The sequence below is a fragment of the Lissotriton helveticus genome, chromosome 1_2 (assembly GCF_964261635.1).
Source record: "Lissotriton helveticus chromosome 1_2, aLisHel1.1, whole genome shotgun sequence".
Lineage (NCBI taxonomy): Eukaryota > Metazoa > Chordata > Amphibia > Caudata > Salamandridae > Lissotriton > Lissotriton helveticus.
This window is the reverse complement of record NC_136058.1, coordinates 118,345,190-118,369,940: the sequence shown is the minus strand read 5'-3', so window position 1 is coordinate 118,369,940 and position 24,751 is coordinate 118,345,190. Positions and strand designations below refer to the sequence as shown.

The 24,751-nt window shown below is 43.1% G+C and overlaps 1 protein-coding gene across 2 annotated transcripts in view; it reads left to right on the top strand.

Moving 5' to 3' along the window:
- The window catches only part of FGGY (FGGY carbohydrate kinase domain containing), a 2,115,431-nt gene that overhangs the window by 1,696,719 nt on the left and 393,961 nt on the right, over positions 1–24,751 (top strand). For both annotated transcript variants that reach the window (XM_078669875.1, XM_078669881.1), the window contains one exon: positions 18,966–19,040. In XM_078669875.1, the coding sequence (XP_078526001.1) occupies positions 18,966–19,040 (75 nt within the window). The remainder of the gene's footprint in view (positions 1–18,965; positions 19,041–24,751) is intronic.

Below are 24,751 nucleotides of genomic sequence, written 5' to 3'. Positions count from 1 at the left end.
AAAGTAAAGGACTTGAAGTGTGTGCGTCGCCGCTCATTTACATATGCTATTGTCTTGTCTATTTTTTTTTTGTGCTTGATATACAGCAAGTATATCTGATGGCTTGACATGTCCGTTTTGTGCGTTTTTTTTGCATGTTTTTTGTTTTATGTTGTTGTTTTTGATACTATTACAAGTTTACCTGTGTTGTGAAGGGATATACATGACGATGTGTATCGTGCAAACAGTTGGGTAGATTTGCTTTGACACTAAATTTCACAGAAAGACAGACAACACTTCATCAGTGTATGTCAAATTTGGCTTTAATGGTATTTAAAGGAAAATAAAAAAAGAGATATACAGAATCAAAGTGTGTCACATGCTGTTAGTCACGTACTGCCCCTCCCCTTAAGGAACAGGCAGCCCTACATTTATGTATCCTGATTGGACGTAAGGATAAAATTATAGATCTGTGACTCTTGTACATGGTGACCTAATTTCTATATTACATTAGTCAGTTTTGTTCGGTTTCCTAAGTAGTGTATGGCTTTGTACCATAAAGGAAACAAGGTTTCATTTTTCCCTGAAGAAAGGAACTGGAACATTAGCGGAGATTACCGTATATGGTTTAGCGGCCAGCGGTAGAGTTAAATTTGAAAACTATTTTGACTTTTTGTGTATCATCCATACTCTTGGTATTGTGTCACATGCTTGACTATCACCCAAGTAATTTCTTCTTCTTCCTATAGATTTTTCTTTTGTCACTTCTCCCCTGACCAATGTCGCATAGTGCCTAGCGTTTGGGGATTTTAGCTGTGACCTAGTCCCATTTCCCTTTTCCATATTCCTTTCACCAGTCAGCCCTTTTATTATTGTAGGTGTATTGTTTAGGTTCACACTTCCAAATTGCAGTAATGTACTAGGAACCCCTATATTATGTATAATTCCCTTTTGTATGACTAGACTGTTCTTTAAAGATTTTTTTTAGGCCTAACTCGATGTTTTCCAGTCTAACCGTCATGGTAGTGATGGACTGGTTAACTGACTCAATGCTATTATAAGACAAGTTTCCACATTTTGATTATTAGCCTGTGTAGTGCGTAGTGCACTTGGTGCACAGTTATTAAAAGGGAGGTATCTACATGTCCCTGATAATCTATATTATGCAATTGTTCTTTTGAGATGTTCTAGATAAGGAATTTAGGAATACCTATGTAGTGTAGTTCCTATCTTCCCAATAGGCTCTGCGCATTGGAATAATACCTACAGCAGTAAAGGCCTAGGCCAGACGTTAACTAGGTCTACTACTGTCGATACTAGACTTAAGTTTTGGGTTTGCCAGCGTAGCTCAGAGTTCGCTAGAAACTTTCTCGAATGTTCAGGAAAGAATTAACTCCCCTGATTAGACAAGAAGGGATTTAGTTTCTGACAACCATAGAACATGACAACTTTGCTCTCCCCTAATCAAGAGTGTATCTCCAGAGTCGTGTGAGCACAAGGCAATTATTTTACTCAGTCAGTACGTGCATTCTTAGTCTCATCAGATTGTAGAGAAAAGGAAGAGACGGGCGTGTTCAATAAAAAGCTGTTATTTATTGATCAGTCTCTTTTCTCGTACAAGAGAAATGGATCGATATTATTGCAATACTTATAGTTAAGTAAAGTGCATACATTAAAAGCAATAGTATAAAATAATACTGTAAAAACATTGATATGGTTTCTGAGCCACATGTTTAAAATGATTAAAATATATTTACATACACATATACATTTGACTAAACGTACTCAACTGGTGTTTCTAAATACGCCTACCCCGTGTACCTGACCTAAGTCTAATGCGTGGGCGGGAATAGAAAGTTACAGTTTAAGTTAAGTTTGTTTTTGCCAAGTGAATAACTAAAGAATTCTCTGTGAGGGGTTATTCAGTTCTGTACCTGGAAGTTAGGATGAATGAGGAATGGTATCTCTTTCTCTGCTCTCGATATTCCAGGCTGCCTGCGAGGGCTGCCCGAAAGCGCCGGTGCTGGGTCTCTCTGTAGGAGATATCAGCGCGTCTCTCAGCGCGTCAGGAAGGCGGGGCTGCTGCCAGCGGGGTCTGCTCTGCTTCTGGGCTTCGGCAAGTATGGCTGCTCCGTCTCGTCACCACGCGTGCGTTTGCATAGGGCAAGATCGGCAATATTTATACCTTAAAGGTGCCGAGATTGACGTAAGGATGGACATAGATGCGTCAATAAAGATGTCATACGACTTGCTCGTTAGCACATTCTTTTACTGAAGTTCTCTGTGAAATCAAAACAATGGCCGCACGGATTTTCCAGGTTGTCATAGGTTTGATTTGTTATGAGAACGTCGTATGCCTTATCAGGGGCTGGAGGAATGTCGCTTGTCTAATTAGATCTCAAGCGTTATGACCTAATCAGATAACACGTTCCTGTGCCGTAGTGTGACTGCGTCAGATAACGGTATCTGCATCATGGGGGCTTTTCTTGCCTCATGGGCTGACTGTTAGTTAACTTGATAGTTAGTTTAACCAGAATAGGGTCAGGAATAGGGGGATCGATTCAGAACCTATAGGAATACATGACACCCACTCCACGCTAACTATGGTCATATTTACTAATCTATGCATAGTATAACATAGTACAACATACTATAGAGTATAGTGTATACCTCACCACCCCAAAATACATAAATGCATTTTGAAATTTTCAAATATACTGAAAAATTGCAGTCATATATATTGTATGCACTTAAGCTATGAATTAAACGCTAAAGTAAACACGCATTTGTAGACATTATTGCTTATTTGGTATATGAGAAATACACATGAAATGGCTCTTAATATGGCTATACAGAAAGAAAGTTCGAGACCATTTCATCACATAATAAAATATTTGTGAACATACCAGCGGGCAACTAAAGTTTATAAAGTATCTAAAAATAGAAATCTTAGTTCTCTAGGAATAGTTTCTTACTTTAAGCAGAAGATAAGTGTCCCGAAAATTTAGTAAAAAATTATTTGGGGCTGCTAAAAAATTGCTGTCCGTGAACTGGTGGGAAAAATTGTTCATGTGACTTTATTTTTAAAGTTGAAGGCCGAATTCAGGGAACGCCGTGTGCGAGCTTGCTCAAAAGTCTCTATTTCTGTTCCGGAGAGAACATCATATCATTCAGGCTTTCGAAAAAAATGGTGTTAATGCCATCGAAAATACTGTCTTAAATACCTTTGAGACCCCTGTGGTATCAGAAATATTTAAGATTTCGCTCAGGATTTCCGCGAAATGTACGGGGGAATTAGTCGATAATAATGTATGTATCTCTGCAGTCGTCCTTGCGACTTGTAGATCATACGTTTCTTTTGATGACGTGAGCCTTGTAGGCGTCTGAAGAAGCACTGTTTTCATTCTGCTTAAAGTATCTATTCGAATAGAAGTAATTTTCAAACTGGGCCATGCCCTTGCCTCCCTGTCTGGAAAGGAGCTGGGGAACAAAGAACGTCCACAGCACTTGACCTTCGCAGTCGTAGTGACTAGATAAGGAGTCCCGGGCATAAGACTACAACATTTGCGGTCTACAATAAGAATGTAACTCCCATTATAGAGTCTTTGAAAGAATGGTTCTATTTCGGTTGCAGGTGCGCCTTGCTGGTGACATGAAAGGTTGTATGAATTCCCTTCACAGGCTCCATGCAAACTAATTCCGTTACACAGAAGCGTGCCGCTTAGTGACATAGCACAATTGTTGCCACTAAGAAACACTTTCTGTCCTTTATTACTGACACATGCATGTGAATAGGGCAGGTTCCAAGTTGTTTTAAGGTACCCCTTTCCCAATTTCTCGTACATGCCAGCCTGTATATATTTTTGGCAGTATTGAAACCTGAAGGTTGAGATTGGAATATTTATGATTCCGTGGATTATCCATTCACTGACAGGTCGTTCTGACATTGTCATTGGTAATCTTTCTAGTTTTTCAATGCTCAAGATTGTATAATCAGCACCCTTTTGCGCCATACCGATTTGTCTATCAGTAAGGTTAAAGATTTGGAATAGTGACGTTGTGTTGATTAAACGCCAAGGCACATAGCCTGAACGCAGATTTTGTAACGTCCAGCCAAGCTGTACAATAGAACGCAATTGTGACTGACCATGTTGTAATAACAGTAAGTCTTGCGATAATATATCGATTGCTGACGACACAATGCTGTCCAAAGAAAAAATTCTGGAGGACAGAGTCATTAACCCATTGTCCACTACAGAAAGTGATTTTTCCAAATTAATACGGTCAATTTCCCGTATTCTCTCTGCTGTTGCAATTTGATTAACCTTCCAGGCCTCATTGTATGCTGCATATACAGAGGCTGCTATGAAACGCTTTTGACGCTGTTTGCGTGGTCCCATTATGAAATCACGCAAGTCAGCACCATCAGTAAGTAAAGTTAGGTGTTGCTTAATTTCAGGCAGTGTGGAAGTTTGTAGCCACTGAAGGCATAATTTGCCCACACTGTAGGTTGTTATTATCCCTGGGTGATGTCTTTGGGGATATCTAGGGTCTGGCCTGGTCATTTTGAACCCCTGTGTTTTATTCAGGAATCTGTCTTGACAGTTATTTGTATCTGTGGGCCAGATCAACCATTGTTTCCAATTAGGATGTGTTCTGTTTTGGTTTAATATATGGTTTACGTCTATCTCTTCATCCGTATTAGAGCTATCGCTAAACATTGTTGGCTTTGGAATAGACGGTTTATTTAAATCTTTGATTTTGGCTAGGCCAAGACAGGTGGTTTGTTGAACAGTGTCATTTAAAAATATCATTTGTTCTGGGATCATGCAAGCTCTAAACAAAGCTTCTAAACCCTGTACTTGCCATTCTTTTGTACCCCAAACACTTTTTAAATCAACATTTTTGTCCCAATAATTAAATCCTAAAGTATTCATTTCTTCGAAGAATGAATCTGAATATATCAACTTTGTGTTGGTTATCATGGTTTTCATCCCTGTCTTGTTTGACAATTTAAAATAAAATGTTTCAGCATTACTTGTGTTAAAACCTGAAAAATATGAATATTTGTCGTAAACAGTTCTTGAGCTCCCTTTTGGAGGTGTTGCACAATGTTCCCATTGATTATAATTTAAAACATTTCTAGGTTGTGCAGATTTATGTAAAAAATGGTTACCATAGTGGTTATAACAATACATACTATCATAATTTGTAGAACCTTGCAAATAATCATGTTTTGTAAATTTAGCAGACATTACTAAGTCAGACATCATGTTATTAATGCTTTCGAAGTCCCAATCATCAGCAAATGAGTTTGGTTTTGCAAAGTCACTCAAGGAGATCTTGATTTGGTGTGGGTATTTCAGGATCTCGACCGGACCATAAATTTCATAGTCAGTGTTGTCCCAGGCTACCCCACCAGGTATAGGATTGGCTGTGAAGTTGGCTGAAGAAAGTTCTCTTTTCTCGACGTGTGAAGATGTGTGTGGTTTGAGGACCAAGTTGATGTTCTGACTTGCTGTGTCCATTTTAGCATATTTTCCCTCAATGAAGCGTCCCAAAGTTAATACCATGATGAGCCAAAGTATGAGGATAAATGCACCAAAACCCACCCAAAATTCAATCCATGGAGAAATCAGATATGTTTCTTTCAGTTGGTTCAAAAGTTCCTTAGCTTTGTCTTTAAAGGATTTTGATGATGGCTGTGTCTTTGATTCACTGAGGCTTTCAGAGGAATCATCGAAGTTGATGAAGTAGCCGGATGCAGTTCTGTCAATTGTTCCAATTGCTTCAGGATTTTTGTTTCTTGCATTTTCACTTGGTACTTCATTATAGATTGGTGTGTCTCTGCTAAATGTTTTTATTTGGGTTTTCAGAGGTCTGAGTTCTATTGCATCGTTGCATAGTCCTTGTTGTTCTTCTGTAGGCGTTTCGAATGTGATGAGCCTCTTTGTTAGGACCTCTGTACTGGTAGCAAACCTTGGTGTTCTGCTACTTATTGGGAGTCCACTTGGCCTACTGTTTGTTATCGGCCACATGTTGTGGTTTTACCAGGTCGATGGATACAACTCGGTTCTCCTTTTTACCAGCAAGTGGCGGTAGTACAACTGATCTTGTCCCGTTGACAGACAAGACAGGAACTGCTTTTCTGTAAGAAGGCCCAAATTCCTTCTTTACCGCGATCTTCTCCCTGACTAGATCCCCGACTTTTGGAATCCAGACAGGTCTTGCTGGGACAGGTGGTGATTCTTCAGTGGTTGTTGGCTGTTGTTTCAACTGTATGTTGCTCAGGTCTTTTCTTGTTTTGTTTAAGTCCTGCAAAATAGCCAAACAGTCTTTGACATCAAAGCTTTTTTCTTTAACCACTGAAGTCTGACTGTCGAGGTCAGAGATAATCATTCTAGTTCCGAATAATAATTCGTACGGACTGAATCCCTTCAGAGAATTTCTTGGCAAGTTATTTAGACTACGTTGGACACTTATTAGATGTTTGACCCACCCAGCTCCCGAACCTAATACCTTTGCCGTTATAGATTGCTTTATGTCACGGTTTTTTCTTTCAACAATTCCGTTCCCCTCAGGGTGAAATGGACAAGAGTACCGCAATTGCACGCCCATGCTGACCATGGCCTCCTTATAAGCCCGAGAGCTAAAAGCAGGACCATTGTCCGAATGCAGCATGCCAATTGCGTATGTGCCGATAAAGACTCGCAAATCTTTTATAACAGTTCTGGCGTCAGCCGTTCGCTGGGGCCACATCCATATAAATCTCGTGCATGAGTCCACTGCAACCAAGATATATTTATAGTTACCATCCCTTTGTAAGGGACCGCAGTGGTCTAGATAAACACAGGCTAATGGTTTATCCGAGATTAGAAGGGGCGTCTGAGCTGGACGTCTCACCGTTGATACTTTCATTTTTTGACATATTTCACATGCTAGAACATAGTTCCTCGTTTGTCTTCTCATTTGTGGCCACCAGTATCTCTGTTTTAATAATGATACTGTGGCTGAGACGCCAGCATGAATAGAAGCAAGCCCTTCGTGTGCCGCTATTATTAGTCCTAACCTATGTTCCATGTTTGGAATTGCCCTATCCCCCACTCCAGGGATTCGAGCAAAAGGGACGGAGTTTGCATCGATTATGTATGTATAATTGAGTGGATAGTTGATCGGTAACGCTGAGCAGTCGCCTTTTGATGACGTTTTCACCGCCAGCATTGTTTCACCGTCAATGTATTTTAATGTACGCTTTTTTCGATCTACGGGAGCCGGTATAGTGGCTGCCGCTGCGGCTGTTTCAGCCAATGAATTCCCTACAACGTGAACGCCATCACGCTGATGACTCAGTGAGTGTGTCACGTGAGTCTTTGGTAGTTCTTTTTGTAAAAGAGCTATTTGTTCCCAGAGCAATTTCTGCTTTATTGGTGCATCTGTGTCATCTTTGTAACCGTTCTGAATCCATTTCTGCAAATCCTTGTTATATGCTTTGACGCAGTAATATGAATCTGACACTATAAGTGTCGGGAATTCGCGATCCGCATTATCCAGCGCCATTTTTAATGCCATTATTTCAGTTTGTAGTTCTGAATTAGTTTCTACTGAGTGTGATTTTGTTAATAGAGGTCTTAGTTTACCTCCGCGCCACACTTCTTTTGTAATCTCACATGTGGGGTTGTATGCATGTTCTCCCCAAACGGAGGGTTGAGCATGTCCGTCTGTATAAATTACACAGGCGTAATGTCTTAGAGGCAGAATGTCGATTGGCAGAGGATACGTCTTTTCATATTTTAGATTTTTTAATTCTTCTAGTTCTGGATCAAAGTAGTAGTATACTTTGTCCGTTGTGATTGAATTCACCCATTGTATCCATTCCGGATTCAATGTTGTTGTTGGTAAATTACACGGTGTTGTTAGTGCCTCAAAGGCTGATTCTGCTGTTCTGACTGTGATATGTCTACCGTCAGCTATCTCTTTTTCTCTAGCTATTGCGGTTTGAACTGCACGAATGATTTTTTCTGTATTACTGAATTTCTGTTCAGCTTCTGTGTATAAGTGTGATTTGAATGCAATTGGTACCTTTTCTCCCTCATTAGAGGTTAGGTATGTGAATCCGCATCTCCCTGGGATGACTCGAATCACAAGATTGCGTGTGTTATCACGTGTTTCTAATTTTGTTTTAATTAGCATGTCTGTTTGTAAGGATCTCAAAATTTCTGTGTGTGTTTGAGTCCAATTGGATCTTTTAAAGTCTAGTTTAATTAGATCATAAAGGGGTTTGACCCTTTCTGCGTAATTTGCAATGTATGTTCTTCCGAAATTTAGGAAGCCTAGAATTGACTGTAGGTTTTTTAGTGTTTTAGGAGCTTAGATTACGGCACATTTCTCTAGGAAATTGTCAGTCAGGCTTTTGCCTTCACTTGATAACTCATATCCTAAGAATAGGACTGTCAGATGGGCAATTCTAGACTTTTTAAAGTTGAATTTGTAACCCTCTGCTGCGAACCCAAGTATTATGGTGTTCACTCTTTTCAAGTGAGTATCCAAGTCATCATCTGTTAAGTAAATGTCATCGACATAAGATAACGCTTCATCATCATATAGTTGCAGTAATTCTGTTACTCTCGCTGAGAATACCCCCGGGCTGTTCTTGTACCCCTGGGCTAACCGACAGAATTGCTTTTGAGTGCCATTTACTGAGAATGCAGTTAAATATCTGCTCTCTGGTGCTATGTTTTGACAAAAGAATCCATTGGAGATGTCCAAGGTTGTTTTGTATTTTTTGCGCACTATGTTATTCATTAGTGCAGCACTGTGTGAGTTTTGCACTGCAAAGGTTTTGCAACATGTGTTAAGGTGTCGGTAATCCAAAACTAGACGATATGAATTGTCTGGTTTGGAGACCGGAAACAAAGGATTGTTCATTTGTGAGGTGCAAGTTTCAATCACCCCCTGGTATTCTAGCTGATCTAGTATTTCATTTACCTGTTTTTTAGCTTCTTGCTTAATTGGGTACTGCCTTTGTGCAGTAGGTTGTGATTTTAACTGGATTTTGTGAGGAGGAGAATCCTCATCCCATCCTACATGATTTTTATATAAAGCAGGTGCTAAGGCCACTGCCCACTTTCTAGCAAGTGTGTATTTTTTATGAATCGGGATTTGATTCGAGAAGGCAGGCATAATTACTTCTTCGCCATGAGGGCACTCCCTGACAAACTCTGGTGGCCAGTCTTTTTCAGCTAGAAGGATATCATAGCCCCTGGAGAGGTTATCCCAAAATAGTCCCCTTATTTTCCTAGTCTTATCTCCCTCTATACGTAATGTTATCTCGTATATCTTGTGGGGTTTGCTAACTCTGGTGTCTGCAGTTTCCACTTGAAGATATTCATTCGTGTCCACTGTCTCCAGATGATTCATAAGGACTTTGCGAGCTATGCTCACTTCTGCTGCGCTGTCTAGCATTGTCTGAGCCCACTCTCCGTTTTTCAGTTGTGTCCTCAGTATTCTCGGCATTGTTAACTACCTTGATACTGGCTACCTTCTTTTTTGGAAATTGTAATTTCTTTTTTTGTTGAGCAGGTTCCTTGTCTTTGGACTTGGCGTGCTCTTCTCTTTGTTCTGATCGTCCTCTTCTTTCCGATTTCTGCGAGGAAGTCTGAAAAGATTGAGAGGGACGTGTATCAATGTCTTGATATCTATCAGGTTTTTTAATATTATCCCTATTTCTAAGGTTATATCTTTTCCCAGAGGGGTCACTCTGGGGTGACCTGTGTCTCTGGTTCGGAGATTTCTCCCTTCGCCTAGGAGACCTTCCTCGGGACTGGAATTTCTTTTCTTTTGGATTGGATTGTTTGTTTCCATCCCAGTTCTTTTTTGGTGAATTATTATTAAAAAATATTTTTTCTGGACTTTCAGTCAGTTGCGGTTTTACTGGTATTCCACCTAAACTATCTCTACCTAGTTCTTCATAGGATTTTTCTATGATTCTGGCAATTTCAGCTGGTTGGTCTGCTATATCTGTCTCTTTTAACCTCTGGCGGATCGCCACGTTTGCTGCTTCACCTTTTATATTGGCTAGTAATATAGCCGAGACCTGCTTGAAGTCTTTCAGTAATTTCATACCAAGAGTTAAAGCTGGTTCTGGACCGTATTCATCTTGAATTTGTTTTAGCACATCTGGTATTACCGAAATGGATGGAACACCGTGCGTTTTTGTGTAGATTGAAGCAAAGACTGTACCCCAAGTGTCACAGTCCTCTATGTGTGGTGCGATTCCCATTGGGAGACATATAGTCAGAATCCTGTGTTTTTCTAGCGGGGTGGTGTCAGGAAACACCGCCTCTATTTGGGTGATTTTCTGTGCCAACCAGAATGGTATCTGTTCCCGTTTAGCCGGAACTTTACCTAGGCAGGATTGGATGTTCTGTGGTGTGATTTTATTTGTGTTCCCCTGGTGAGGGGTCAGCTGTGGAAGTTTAATCGCTGGCTGAATTGTTGAAGTCCGCATTACATACTGGACTAATTGTCTATGAATTTTTAGTAATTGTTTTAGCTGTATTAACAGCTCTCCAGTAGACATTCCTTCGATGTCTGGGTGTGGTGTGTATCCGGCTAAGACCGGCCACGTTGCTCCTGGTCTACCTAAAGGACCGAGCCTTGTAATGTGATTGTTATGTATTAGGGCGCCATCAAATAAGAGCAAATGCTCTTGGAATTTGAGTGGTACTTCCACCTCCTCGAAAGGAGTGTAAATGTCGGGTGGAACCTCTATTTTGTAATAGTGGAAGTACTTTGTTACAGCATTTGCTGCTGGAAAATGTATCCATGTATAGTATACCTCTGTCTGCCGATATTCGTGTGCCTCAATTACGAATATGACTGTGCCACCTCTAGGTGTCAGTCCATTTTCTATAAGTTTTAAGGTTATAGATTTCCTTTTGCTGACCGGAATGAGTATTATATCCGCGTCTGCATCCTTTAGTGCAGTATCTGCTGCTGTTATTTCAGCTGCTAATCTAACTGCCTCTCTTTCTTCATCACTTTCTGACATTTTACTGTCAGGATGTTTATTTTGTTTGTTTGCAGATCAGGTTTCTTATGGAACAAAGATTAGATGCACAATATTTTGGAACAGTGTATCCTTCAACGTTGACTAAACCAAGAACCTTACATAGGAGTTCCCTCCTGCGAGGTTTTGGAGGATATTACCTTTCACCCACTCCAGACGTCTTTGGAGTATTTGGGAAAAGGGGTCTGAGTGAGAAAGCACGACTGAGTTACTCTAAATGTCTTACGTTAGTTTTATCGCCCTTTCCAAACGCGTTGGGCGCCATGTAGTGTAGTTCCTATCTTCCCAATAGGCTCTGCGCATTGGAATAATACCTACAGCAGTAAAGGCCTAGGCCAGACGTTAACTAGGTCTACTACTGTCGATACTAGACTTAAGTTTTGGGTTTGCCAGCGTAGCTCAGAGTTCGCTAGAAACTTTCTCGAATGTTCAGGAAAGAATTAACTCCCCTGATTAGACAAGAAGGGATTTAGTTTCTGACAACCATAGAACATGACAACTTTGCTCTCCCCTAATCAAGAGTGTATCTCCAGAGTCGTGTGAGCACAAGGCAATTATTTTACTCAGTCAGTACGTGCATTCTTAGTCTCATCAGATTGTAGAGAAAAGGAAGAGACGGGCGTGTTCAATAAAAAGGTGTTATTTATTGATCAGTCTCTTTTCTCGTACAAGAGAAATGGATCGATATTATTGCAATACTTATAGTTAAGTAAAGTGCATACATTAAAAGCAATAGTATAAAATAATACTGTAAAAACATTGATATGGTTTCTGAGCCATATGATGTTTAAAATGATTAAAATATATTTACATACACATATACATTTGACTAAACGTACTCAACTGGTGTTTCTAAATACGCCTACCCCGTGTACCTGACCTAAGTCTAATGCGTGGGTGGGAATAGAAAGTTACAGTTTAAGTTAAGTTTGTTTTTGCCAAGTGAATAACTAAAGAATTCTCTGTGAGGGGTTATTCAGTTCTGTACCTGGAAGTTAGGATGAATGAGGAATGGTATCTCTTTCTCTGCTCTCGATATTCCAGGCTGCCTGCGAGGGCTGCCCGAAAGCGCCGGTGCTGGGTCTCTCGGTAGGAGATAGCAGCGCGTCTCTCAGCGCGTCAGGAAGGCGGGGCTGCTGCCAGCGGGGTCTGCTCTGCTTCTGGGCTTCGGCAAGTATGGCTGCTCCGTCTCGTCACCACGCATGCGTTCGCATAGGGCAAGATCGGCAATATTTATACCTTAAAGGTGCCGAGATTGACGTAAGGATGGACATAGATGCGTCAATAAAGATGTCATACGACTTGCTCGTTAGCACATTCTTTTACTGAAGTTCTCTGTGAAATCAAAACAATGGCCGCACGGATTTTCCAGGTTGTCATAGGTTTGATTTGTTATGAGAACGTCGTATGCCTTATCAGGGGCTGGAGGAATGTCGCTTGTCTAATTAGATCTCAAGCGTTATGACCTAATCAGATAACACGTTCCTGTGCCGTAGTGTGACTGCGTCAGATAACGGTATCTGCATCATGGGGGCTTTTCTTGCCTCATGGGCTGACTGTTAGTTAACTTGATAGTTAGTTTAACCAGAATAGGGTCAGGAATAGGGGGATCGATTCAGAACCTATAGGAATACATGACACCTAGACTTAATCATGTCGTTATCTACCCTTAGATGGTGGAGGATATGCTCTCACATGGAAACCCAATTGAAGAGCCTAGAGGCACTGTTTTTCCTACTGCCTTTGTCTTTGTATTGCCTTTGAGAAATGACAGTGTATTCTAGACCAGAATTGTCCCATGGCATATGGCCACTCCTTTGAAGATTGCAGGCCACCTGCTTGCAGTCCCCTTGTTATACAATGAACTGTTTAAAGCATCGCACTTGCTCCATCAGACGGCATTGGACATCACAGAACAATAATTTCAGTGCAAAGAGCGAAAGAGAAGGATTCTTGTTGTTTGAGGCTTCAGTTTTCCACCCACCTGTCATGTGCTGGCAACCTCTGACAGTGTGCAGTCCCTTGAGCCCCTTGGCCTGAGTTTTGGCCACACAACCCCTTTTCCTTTGCTCCAACGGAAGTGCAGTGCACCGGAGGATCCAAGATTGGAAAAAGGCACTACATTCTGGTGCCCTTGAAAGAGCAGCCTGAGCGTTCTCTGACACTGAGTATTGAGTGTTGGAGCCTGAGAATGTAGACCCGGATCTGCATAAGATGATCTGTGCCCTTGATCAATGAAGAGCACACTATCTGTAGTGCCTGCCGCAGAGGAGAGATATTGGTGCACTGCCTTTAGACATTGAGACTTTCAAATGAGCTGTGAGTGTTTGCCAGGAGGGCACTCCAACGGATACTGAAAAACACTATTTTTGATGGGAGGCCTGAATCAAGAGGCCCATGCAACAACTGGAGCAGATATGATGGACAATAGAAGCCTGCCAGAGAGGCTTTTGAACGGACTCAGAGCATAGTTGGTTTCACAAGTGGTTTCCGTGTGATTGCATAAAATGGGTTTGAGGAGACTGATCATTATTGTTTTACTGGCATTGTTTTAAAATAGTATTCTGTTTAGTAAAAGCAGAATAAAATCCATTCTTTGTGGAAGAGTATCCCCTTTTCACCTCAGAGCATTGATGAGGATCACCACTGTTTCACCTGAACATATAATAAGTTACTGAAATGCATAGGAGCCATAAAAAAATGTTACTAGATCATTTTAGGATTTGCTTTCTGCTTAGAGTTGTGAAAAATTATAATTTTGTTTGTAATAGTGGTCATTACTTTCTCCTGTTGTCCATATGTTCTTAATAACATGTTTTCTAGTATTTTTAAGCATGACGTTGTCTTTTGTGGGTTGGATCGTTTTCACTACCCAATTGACTTCTGCAGCCACCTCCCAACCTATGTCTTTTCCTACTACTACTTCTTTGCATTCTTTTCATATCTTACCTGAACACGAGCAGATTAGAAGGTCGGAATTTGTGAATAATTCCTTTGTACAGTTTCAGCATCAATACCAGTTAGTAATGGACACCTCTAATTGTTGGGTGTGTGGTCTTATGCCACATACTACAGATAGAGGTATTCCCTATTTGGTTCTGTCATTTAGTTACAATGGGTCTGTATGGGCATATCAGACGATGTTTTATGCCAACAAAGTCTATCCCTTGTGTTCCATGAAAGATAACTCGAGTAATAATGCCTTAGTGAAGGGAATAACGGATAATATTGACATCGATTCAGATACAGACGGAGTGATTGCCTATGTGAGGGCAAAAGGAGGGTCTGAGGTTCTGTGAATTCTTAACCCATGGGTTCCATTTTGTGTATGGCAGCCATTTTGTGGTTTCCCTCACATAGGCCATGATTGTGGCTGAAACTAGTCTTTTAAGGACATGTAGACCTTAGCTTGAGTTCATGCTGACTCCTGTTTGACCTGAGTGTACTGACCCTGTTGCCTGAAGCTGACCTTGTTAAACCAGTTCCTGCCCTTTAGCTGATCACGATTGAGGATCAAAGCACAGGACATTGTAGAGTTTGGTATGCACACACACACCCCTTATCCTGCTTTCTGTTCCTTCTTTTATGGTCTGTTTATGATATGGGTTGTGGTCCTTTTATTATGGGTTTGTCCATCTTGTCTAAAGAAGAATGTTGGGTTTGTTCAATGATTGATTATGGGCCGGACAACTGTAAAATGGGTTTGTCGTTTGGCAGACCTTGCATGTCCATGTTAGGCATTTTTTGCATGCTTGCAAAAGCTAGGACTGCCCCTTACTTGTATGCTGAAGTTTGTAACCCTAAACATATAAAAGGCCTCTGTTTTCTGTATTCCTCAGACTACCTCATTCAGTTGCTACGGCTTCTGTGTGACGTGGCCTCACTTATTAAATTTAATAAAGATGTATTTTCATATTTTCAGCTTCTGGGCCAAGTTCTTTTTTTTATTAGTAAGTATTCCCTGAGAATGAAGATTTCATTTCTTCACAGACGGATATGAGCGGCTGATCTTCAGGGCAGCATTTACCACGGCCTTCTTTGGGGCATTCCGCATCAGCGAACTGGTGGCCCCTGCCAGGGAGGGCCTGGCTGAGCGCTGCTTGCAGGCCAGTGACGTAACGCCAAGGGAGAAGGGAGTGGAGTTGGTGCCACAGCGGTCAAAGACAGATCAGGCTGGAAAGGGGGCCACAGTTAGGTTACTATCCCTTCTGTGTTGGTTTCCACTTCACGGGTGTTCCTCCTTGCCACTAACAACGCGATTCCATGTGTTTTTTTGACGTCATATTTATTCAATTATTTTTCTTCTAGCCCTGAAGAGTCACAGCCATATGTTGTGACGAAACACGTGTCGGCTTGGCTTGATTGATATTTATAGTGATTCCCAGGTGGGGAACACTGTTGGTGAATAAAACCTTTGAAAACTATACGCTTTGTCCGGTCTATCCCTGCTATCACTACTCTAAGACAAACCAGTCTATAGATACATTTTGTGTGCTCTGGACCTTTTGACTACAGTCAGGTTACATTGCATCCAAGACAATAAACTCTGCGCGGTATGCTGCCTGGTCGCTTTCATGGCAGTGCGCCCAGCGGGAGGGGGCCCCCTATTCAAACACAAAGACGGGTCCCATCTGAGCAAGTTCCAGTTCACAGCAGTAATGCGCCTCGCCCTCAACAGGGCGGGTCTGCCTCCGAGGGGCTTTGGGTCCCATTCATTCCAGATAGGGGCAGCCACAGCCGCGGCACAACATGGGATGTCCGAGATAGGGATACAGGCGGTGGGGAGATGGCGCTCGCGCACATACAAGACATACGTGAGGCCCCAGCTGCTATGACCAGAAGGCACGCGGGGTAAGCAAGAGAGTGACCGGCCGCTTTCCATTTGCCTCGACAGGGAACAGACCCCACCTGGTATGGGTGGTGGGCCACTCATTCATCAGACGGATGGGCGCCTGGTGAAAAAACACAGGCCGCACGCTCGGGGACAGACCACGGCGCACGTGCATTCACTGGTTCGGCCGGTCGGACATGCGATGGGAGCAACTGACGGCAGCCCTCAAAAGCCTACGGGAGGAGGCGGGGCGCCACCCGGACGTCCTAATTATACACCTTGGGGGAATGACCTGGCCAGTTTGGGGCGGAGGGCCCTCCTCCTCGGGATACAGAACGACCTTGTAGAAACCTCCAGGGCATTTGGGCGCATGACAATTATCTGGTCCGAGCTGATCAACAGGCAGGAAGGGCGAGGGGCGGATTCGTACAAAGGGGTGGAGAACTCACTGAAGAAGTTGAACCTCACAGTGAGCAAGTTCTGCAGGGCAAACGGCCTGGGATCAGTCAGGCATGGGTTGAAACACACGGGCCGCCCGGAATACTACGCCAGCGACGGGGTGCACCTCTCCAAGCAAGGCATGGAGATCTTCTGGAACAACCTGTGGGGCGCCATGGTGTTGGCAGGCTGTCAGTAAATAAGGAGGGCGTAAGGGGGAGCCGCAGGAAGACAGCAGCCTCCCTGACGGCGTGGCGAAGGGCTACGCTGAGAACGGTTGGTACGGAGGCACACCGGAGGGAGGTGCGCCAGAATAGGTCCACTCACCATCAGATGCCGCACGGCTGGGTGAGGTGGCCTAAGGACAGCGAATCTGGGATGCCTCACGGCTGGGTGACATGGCTACGAAGGGAAGGGGTAGCAAGCAAAGACGGCGCTTGCAGCCCAACCCCGGACGAATGGCAGGGCACAACAAAGTCGGCAAGGTAGAGAGGCGGCCTAACTCTGGGACAACGGATATCCCCTTCCCGCGCAGAGGAGGCACAAGAAAGTCCAACCTACAAAAGAACCGCCCCAGAAGGGCCAAGAGACAATATCAGGGAAATGTATAATGACATAACATGCAAATGCAAGATATACCTGTTTCCTTGTAACCCTAATAAACTGCGGCCAACAAATGACCACCACAAAAACAAGAAGTGTAGTGGCTTTCTTGGCGGGAGGGGAAGTACGGAAAGGAAAAGGTATTGGGATCACATGTGGGAGTGGGGCAGAGTGCGGGGGTTATCGCACAGGCGGGCCACCGAAGAGGGCTCAAGAGCCGTCGCCATAACCCGGCGGCGAGCCACCAGGTCAGTTAGGCGGAGCAGGGGATGGCGCAGGAGACGCCAATTTGGCGCAAAAATGGGGTCGCCCCAACAAGAGGTAGGGGAAGCCCCCAAAGGTGTCCGTCCCCCCCCTCGCATCACGGCCAATGGGCGGGCAGGCGACCTTTAAACCCCCCAATGAGGGGGGGAGTCACGAAGCGCAATAGCAGCCTGGGGGCGCATATAAGCGCCGCTCCCCCAGGTATGCTCCTATCTACAAGGAGCGGGGGAGCAGCACAGCGAACAGGAAATCTTGTGCCACCCACCCACACCTAAGGAACAGCAATGTCGCAGGGCTGAGACAGGGAGGACGCGTGGCGAAGGGCTATGCTGAGAACGGTTGGTACGGAGGCACACCGGAGGGCTGTGCACCAGAATAGGTCCACTCACCTTCAAATGCCGCACGGCTGGGTGAGGTGGCCTAAGGACAGCAACTCTGGGATGCCTCACGGCTGGCTGACATGGCTACGAAGGGAAGGGGTAGCAAGCAAAGACGGTGCTCGCAGCCCAGCCCCCGCCGAATGGCAGGGCACAACAAAGTCAGACAAGGTAGCGAGGCGGCCTAAATCTGGGACAACGGATATCCCCTTTCCGCGCAGAGGAAGCGCAAGAAAGTCCAACCTACAAAAGAACCGCCCCAGAAGGGCCAAGAGACAATATCAGGGAAATGTATAATGACATAACATGCAAATGCAAGATATACCTGTTTCCTTGTAACCCTAATAAACTGCGGCCAACAAATGACCACCACAAAGACAAGAAGTGTAGTGGCATTCTTGGCGGGAGGGGAAGTATGGAAGGAAAAGGTATTGGGGTCACATGTGGGAGTGGGGCAGAGTGCTGGGGTTATAGTAATGTACATAGACTAATCATTGACTTACATTTGCATTGTTTCCATTTTGTGCCTTTTGACATTTTGATCTTCCTTATCAGAGTGTTAACCCTTCCTGTGCCTTTGGATGTATTCTTTTTTCTTTTTTTTTGTTCACTAAATTCTTTTAAGGTTTTTACAGTTTGATTTCTTGACTTTAATGTTGTTATGGTGCTGCTTGGATGCATTACTCATATGACATGTGGGGAAAGCATGAGGCTTTTGTAGCCTAAGCCTAAGATTGTTTTTGAACAAGGTACTAGCGGTAGGGATGATGTAAACTCTTTCTCATTAGTACCCAAAGGATGTAGTATTTAGCTTGAAGCAAGTGTTCTCTGTAAACCTCTTACAACAGGGCCCAAAAAATTCAAGATTCCCGCACCATTGTCTGCAAATGTTCCTCCTTTCATTGCAGAGGGGATTTGCTCAATATCATGTCTACAGTTTAATCTGATATAAGACATCTGTTTTTGATGAGCTCAGATGTTCAGAAGTTGATTTTAAGAGCACTGCTCTGTTTATTAATTTGCGTTCTTTAGAATTAAAGTGCATTTCATGCGTCAACCGACGGGTTATAGTAGCAATACTTGAAATTTGATTTAGCACTGATGCAAAATTATCATGTAAAAAGTTTAAATTTGTGTGATAATTCTGATTGCTATCATCTCTTATTAGCGTTTGGAGTTTTGGAATAAATATTGTTAACCTCACTAACAACTTAATGTTTCTTGTTCACTCATGATGCTTAAGGTCTTTACTAAGTATTCTTGCTATAATTGTTTCCTAAAATGAATGCAAATATAGAGCAGGAGGTCGTTTGCCATAGAGGAGAACATGTTGTGTGTTTTTGTTTTGAAACACACAGGGGTTTTATAAGTTATAATTGTTGACTATTCTCTTCTTCTTATGCAGATGGTTGGACTATCTTTGTCTCAGGGCATCGATGACCTTGCAGTGACCTACCTTGCCACAATTCAAGCCATTGCCGTGAGTCAATTCTACCATTTTGGACCGATTGTAACAACTGACAACTCTACACGCAACTATGTGTCCCATGTTTACTTTTACAAAATTTCTAAACTGAAGATTTGTTTTATTTTTCATTCATTTTTCACCATTCAAGAGGTAAAATAACTCCCGGATATGATGTCATCTTTAAAAACGCCAGTTGTCTTTCTTTTTTGGCAAGCGCAAACTAAGGCCCTCGTTACGATGGCAGGTGGACTGCCACTGACCGGCAGTTGGTGGAGGTCTACCTGCTATCCAGGGCATTGATCCGACTACTGCATTACAATGCATCCAGTCAGACCAGCAGAGGTCGGGTGGTAGGACCGCCGCAGATGGCAATTGGATTTATTTATATTTATTAGTATATTTATATAGCGCTTCACTGTCACCCCAAGGGCATCCTGGCGCTTGAGATCGCTTATCAGCAACAGGACTACAACTTACACATTCGTAACCCTATAAGGGGGGTGGTGCGTGTGCAGGCACTGCCGTGGGGATTAGGATATCCCTTTCCCACTCCCTGTTCGTGGCAGCCCGACAGCCATGAAAAGGCAGACGGAAAGAGACTTTGGTGGGCCCAAGCAGGCCTCCCGTAGGCTGCTGTTCAGTGGCCCTTGGGGAACATGTATTGCCCCCCACCCCACACATCCTTGCACCATGTGCCAGGCACTGTATGGTACCTGGCTCGCTGTGAATGGAGCACCACATGGTGCCTGGCACACGGTGCATTGATGTACACAAAGTGACTTTTTTACTGCAGCTGGTGCCGCAGCCCTTTTCCTGGGTGGAGCACAGGCTGCAGTAGAAAAGAGCACTTTACGACTGCCTGCACGGCGGTCCTATCATAATAGGGCAGGTGGGACCGCCTTGTTGGACGGTCACCTGCCTAATATGATGGCAGTCGGCGGGCCAGCTGACCGCCATCGTAATTAGGGCCGAAGTTACTGTGACTTTAAGGTAGAAAGAACACACCTCCCCTGCATAAAAACCTATCCCATCGGCATCATTTTTCTTAAATTCTCAAACATATTTGATTCAACGCACCCTGGTTACCGGATCAAGTGGAGATTTTAGCATCCCAAAAGCCCACCCGTCGAGGAGCTGGTTTCTATACGAAGGGCTCCATGGAGACCTGAAACTAGTTGTTTAAGAGATTGTTGCGCCCCTGGAAATCTCTGAGCCCAGCTGATGTTTACGAAAGGGAAAGAGGAAAGGCAGTACCTAGAGGAGATGGCCCAAATGGGGTGAAAGGTGTTTATTACATTCTAGAAACAATGCATTAATTAACAAGCCACAACTTCCCTGTCACTTGCAGTCACTCTCAGATATTCTGACATTCACAGATGTTAGAGAACAAAGTTCTTGCCAGCTGCAGAATGCAGCTGCACTGGCCCAGTGGCCTAAGCATGGAGACTGAATGCATTCTATGATGTTAATTTAGAACCCTGTGTCTTACCAGAAAACACTGTAACATTATGTAGAGGGTTTCACTTCCAAACCAATGAAACCATTAAAATACACTAGGCTGTGCTCAATCCTTATCACTCATGAAAGGGGGAGGATAATCTGACCCCAGTGGATTTATGTACGCCAGTTAAAAATGAAGCAATATCCGAACACGTTGTGAATGTTGCTTCTGTGCAGATACATGACTGAATACCAACGATCAACAGTGTGCAGTGCTAAGCACAGATGGTATTATGTGCAGGGCCATTGGAATTATGTGGCAAGGAAGGACCAAATTATAAGGCAAGAAAAGGCAAATTATGCCGCATAATACTGCATATTTTGTTATAGTATTATTTCATCATTTTGTCATTCTTAAGTTTCACCTGCACAGCTCTTGCACTGTGCTTGAGAAATCTATTGTTTTTAAGATAAACTTAAAACGGACTCACATCCCACCTCCTCTCTTTCCAGGCTTCTCATTGGTTCCTGTGTGTACCACTTACCTTTCCTACATTTCTATTGGCTGTAGCATGTTATCCTGCATTGGTCAATGCTTGTTCCTCTTCTGCTCTCTTATCCGTTTCCCGCCACTGAAATACTGTTAACATCCACTTTGCCGGAACTATATTTTCATAAAGTTTTGCCTTTTACACTTGCAGCATATCTATATAACAATTTATCTCTGGCGAGACTAGCGGCCAGATGTACGGCCCTTTTTTGTAGTCGGAAACGGTAGATTGTTCCATTTGCAACTGCAAAAAAGGTGTCCAGGCATGTACAAACGCAATTTTGCGAGTCAGCGTTTGCGACTCTCCCTATTAGGAAGGGGCGTCCCTTCTTAATAGCGAGTGTCAGTGCCATGTACTATTATAATTGCGGTTGCAAAACACTCACAGTTTACCACCTACTTCAAGTAGGTGGTAAACCACTCACAAGCGGGAAGGGGTCCCCATGGGACCCCTTCCCCTTTGTGAGTGTGTGCGAAAATATTTTTTAAGAGCAAGCAGTGGTCCCAAGGATCACTGCCTGCCCTTAAAAAATGAAACTGAAAAGTTTCATTTTTCTTTTTTAAATTCATCCCGTTTTCCTTAAAGAAAAACAGGCTGCATTTAAAATAAAATGCTTTATTTAAAAAGCAGTCCCAGACATGGTGGTCTGCTGACCCCAGCATGCCACCATCCCTGTGAGTGCTAGCCATTCCCAATGGGGTCTCAAATTGCGACTGCCTCATGAATATTAATGAAGTATGGAATTTGCGACCCCATTATGAACCGCAAACAGCGTCTGAGTTATTATTGTACATTCAATTTTGCGAGTCGCAAATTACGAGTCGCAATTCGACTCAATTTGCGACTCGCAAAATTGAATGTTCATCCGTCTGGCCCATAACTGATTTGCATAGAGTCACAGGATGTTGCTGCAGTGCCACCGAGACTCAAACCGGAATCCCCAACTCTCGAGTCAGCAGTTCTGGCCGCTGCGCCACATCGTACCCACTCTCATGTTAATCTCTCAGGGAGCTCTTTCCTTCTGATGGACGATGATTGATGAAAACAGCTCTTTATTCTTTACATAGGCGAAACTGATGTATTACCAATGCTTGTTACAAATGATAAGACTGTCTGTGAAGCTATTTCATCTAATTAGTATCAGTTTAATAGCCAAATGCAGCAATAGGCTACTGAAAGTCTGGTGGGTCAGTGGACTAAAACGGCAATTGCAGGGGCCTGTGTTCGACCTCATGATCACAGGTTCAAATCCCATCTGGTCCACTCAGCCTTTCATCCATTTGAGGTCGATAAAATGAGTACCATTGAGTTGGGTAACAATAAACATCTGTTATTGTTAGCGCCAGGACACCTTCGGGTAATTGTGCGTTTTACAAATACACCTGTTATGTTATGTTAAAGACCATCGGTTAACCTTTGTGAGGGACCTTCCACTGTATGAGAACACGTCACCATATTTTTAGTAACTTTTAATCTCTTTGAGCTAGAAGCATTTTTGTTTTTAAAATCTGCAGATTAGGCGGCAGGTGATGGATTATGTAGCAAATGCGGCAATCCATAGTCATGTGGAAATCGCAGCAGAATCGCATAATTCCAGTGGCCATGACTATGTGGTTGTCACCCTGTCAGACTAAATAGTGCAATACCCACAGGAGCAGCCAGAGTTATAGTGGTTTTATTCATCACAGTCAGTATTTTATAATAACCCCTGTTAGCCAAGGTTGTGAAGTAACAGCCCCAAAATAAGTACTGTATGGTCACTCGGGTACATTTCTTTTCATGCTCTGAAGTTATCTACAGTTGTCGCACTATTGTTCAATAAAATACAACATATTGTGTAGCAAATGCCCCTTTCAGGTAGGATTGTATAAAAAAAACAAAATCAGTCTTACTTCCCTGTGAAGATTCTACAGGTTGACCATGACAGCTTGATATGACAAATGAAATACCCTAAAAATAAGTTTTAAACAGTAGCATGTATGTGAAGTGTTATGGGTATCACTCTTGTGAACAAACTGGTTTGCTCTCTAAGGTCAGAAGAGAGCTATTGATGGTTTAGGAGAGGTGTAAAAACATGCATTTCAAACAAGGATTCAGCTGCGACAGTGACTTGACAGGGCCCCCACCCTCTTCTGTGAGATGGGACCCTACCATGGCATTGACCACAGCTGCCTCACCGACCTAATAAAACTACTAAAAGGCACAGTGTTTTATCCAAACTCACCTTGGCATAAGAGACTGACCATAAGGTGCTGCTCATGAAAGCAAGTGGCTAGAGCTCCCAATAACTCCTAGCTACTTCCCCCTTCTGCATGCATCAAGGGAGACGTCAGGATCCAGGCGGGGGGAGAAGAATTGGAATATAAGGTGACCGGTTCACGGACAGACACTGTTTCTCGCTGTGCAGCTCTGTGGTCGTCTTTGAGGGCTGCAGTGGTGTAGTGTGTGGGTTACTACATTTAGATTATTAATGATAACCAGATTATTTGGATTCACCAATGTATGTGGCTCTTGACCAGAACTGGTTCATTCTCAGAAATTGGAATCCTTGACTGATTCTCAAATAGGCTTCTTTAACTTTGTAACAGTGTTCATCCTCTGATCTTGTGATACCTCTCAAAGATTGGAGTATTATGCACAAGGTCCAGATCAGTATCAAACGAAACAGTGCAAATGAAGTTGAGGAAGGGATAGAGTCCGCAAGAGCCAGAATCGCGTTTAAATGTTCTGTTACGTGATATATCTCAGGATATTCGTCAGGGCATAAAGCTCAAGCAATGAGAGGAATACCAGCATCTTACCTAGGAGTAAAGCTGGCATGGGTACCGACGTCTTTCCAAGGATTGAAGCGAGGTGGCGTCCCAGTGTGTTATGCAGGATGTATGTGTCGGCTGAACTTGACAAGACCATGCCTTCCTCAGGTCAAGAGTACGGACACAATACTGCTAGACACAGGCGAGTGAAGCAGAAAGCCATGAGAGAAAACGTTTCCAGCACTAAAGAAACAAGGTGTTCCTATGAACACAGGAACCCCGGCAAAACTGCTGACAATACCACACAGCAGGAAGAGTTCACAAGCAACAACATTGTTTTTTTTCTTTAGCATGTCATGCCCAATAGGATTGCTGAGCATGACATCATGCTCCTAATCCCATACAGCCTATTTTACATAGTTCCTGATTGGATACCCAAACAACATTATGTTGCAATGTGGATTCCCCGCCCCTAAGGAGGAGCCGTTTTTATGACATTGACTGGTTTGGCATTCCAACCATCAGGCAACTGATGTTAAGACCTCACTTGAGCAATCATCAAATGCATGACGAGCGATACAAAACTCATCAATAAGAAATTAAATAGTATTCATTATTGTGCAGTCACCACTCCATCAGCCAGAAATGGACTGCTCTTTTCCTCTGATACTTTTGTGTAATAGTCAGCCTATTTGCCACTGTTCTGCACTAATTAGTGAATAAACCAATATGTGTTGGAATCCATGTCATAAGCCAGTATTGTGCAGCTCTAACGATTATCAGTCAGTATTCTGCAATAATAAAACTTCATCAAGTGTCCAATAATTGCCCATTCGACTATCTCTCCGCATATTCCAGCCATTAGGAGCATCCTAGTAATCCCATCAAAGGGTTCAGTGCGGTAACATTGTCATCAGCCAATACTGTGCAGCAACAACCATGCATTATATTTATCAATAACTGCCCAGTGAACCATTGC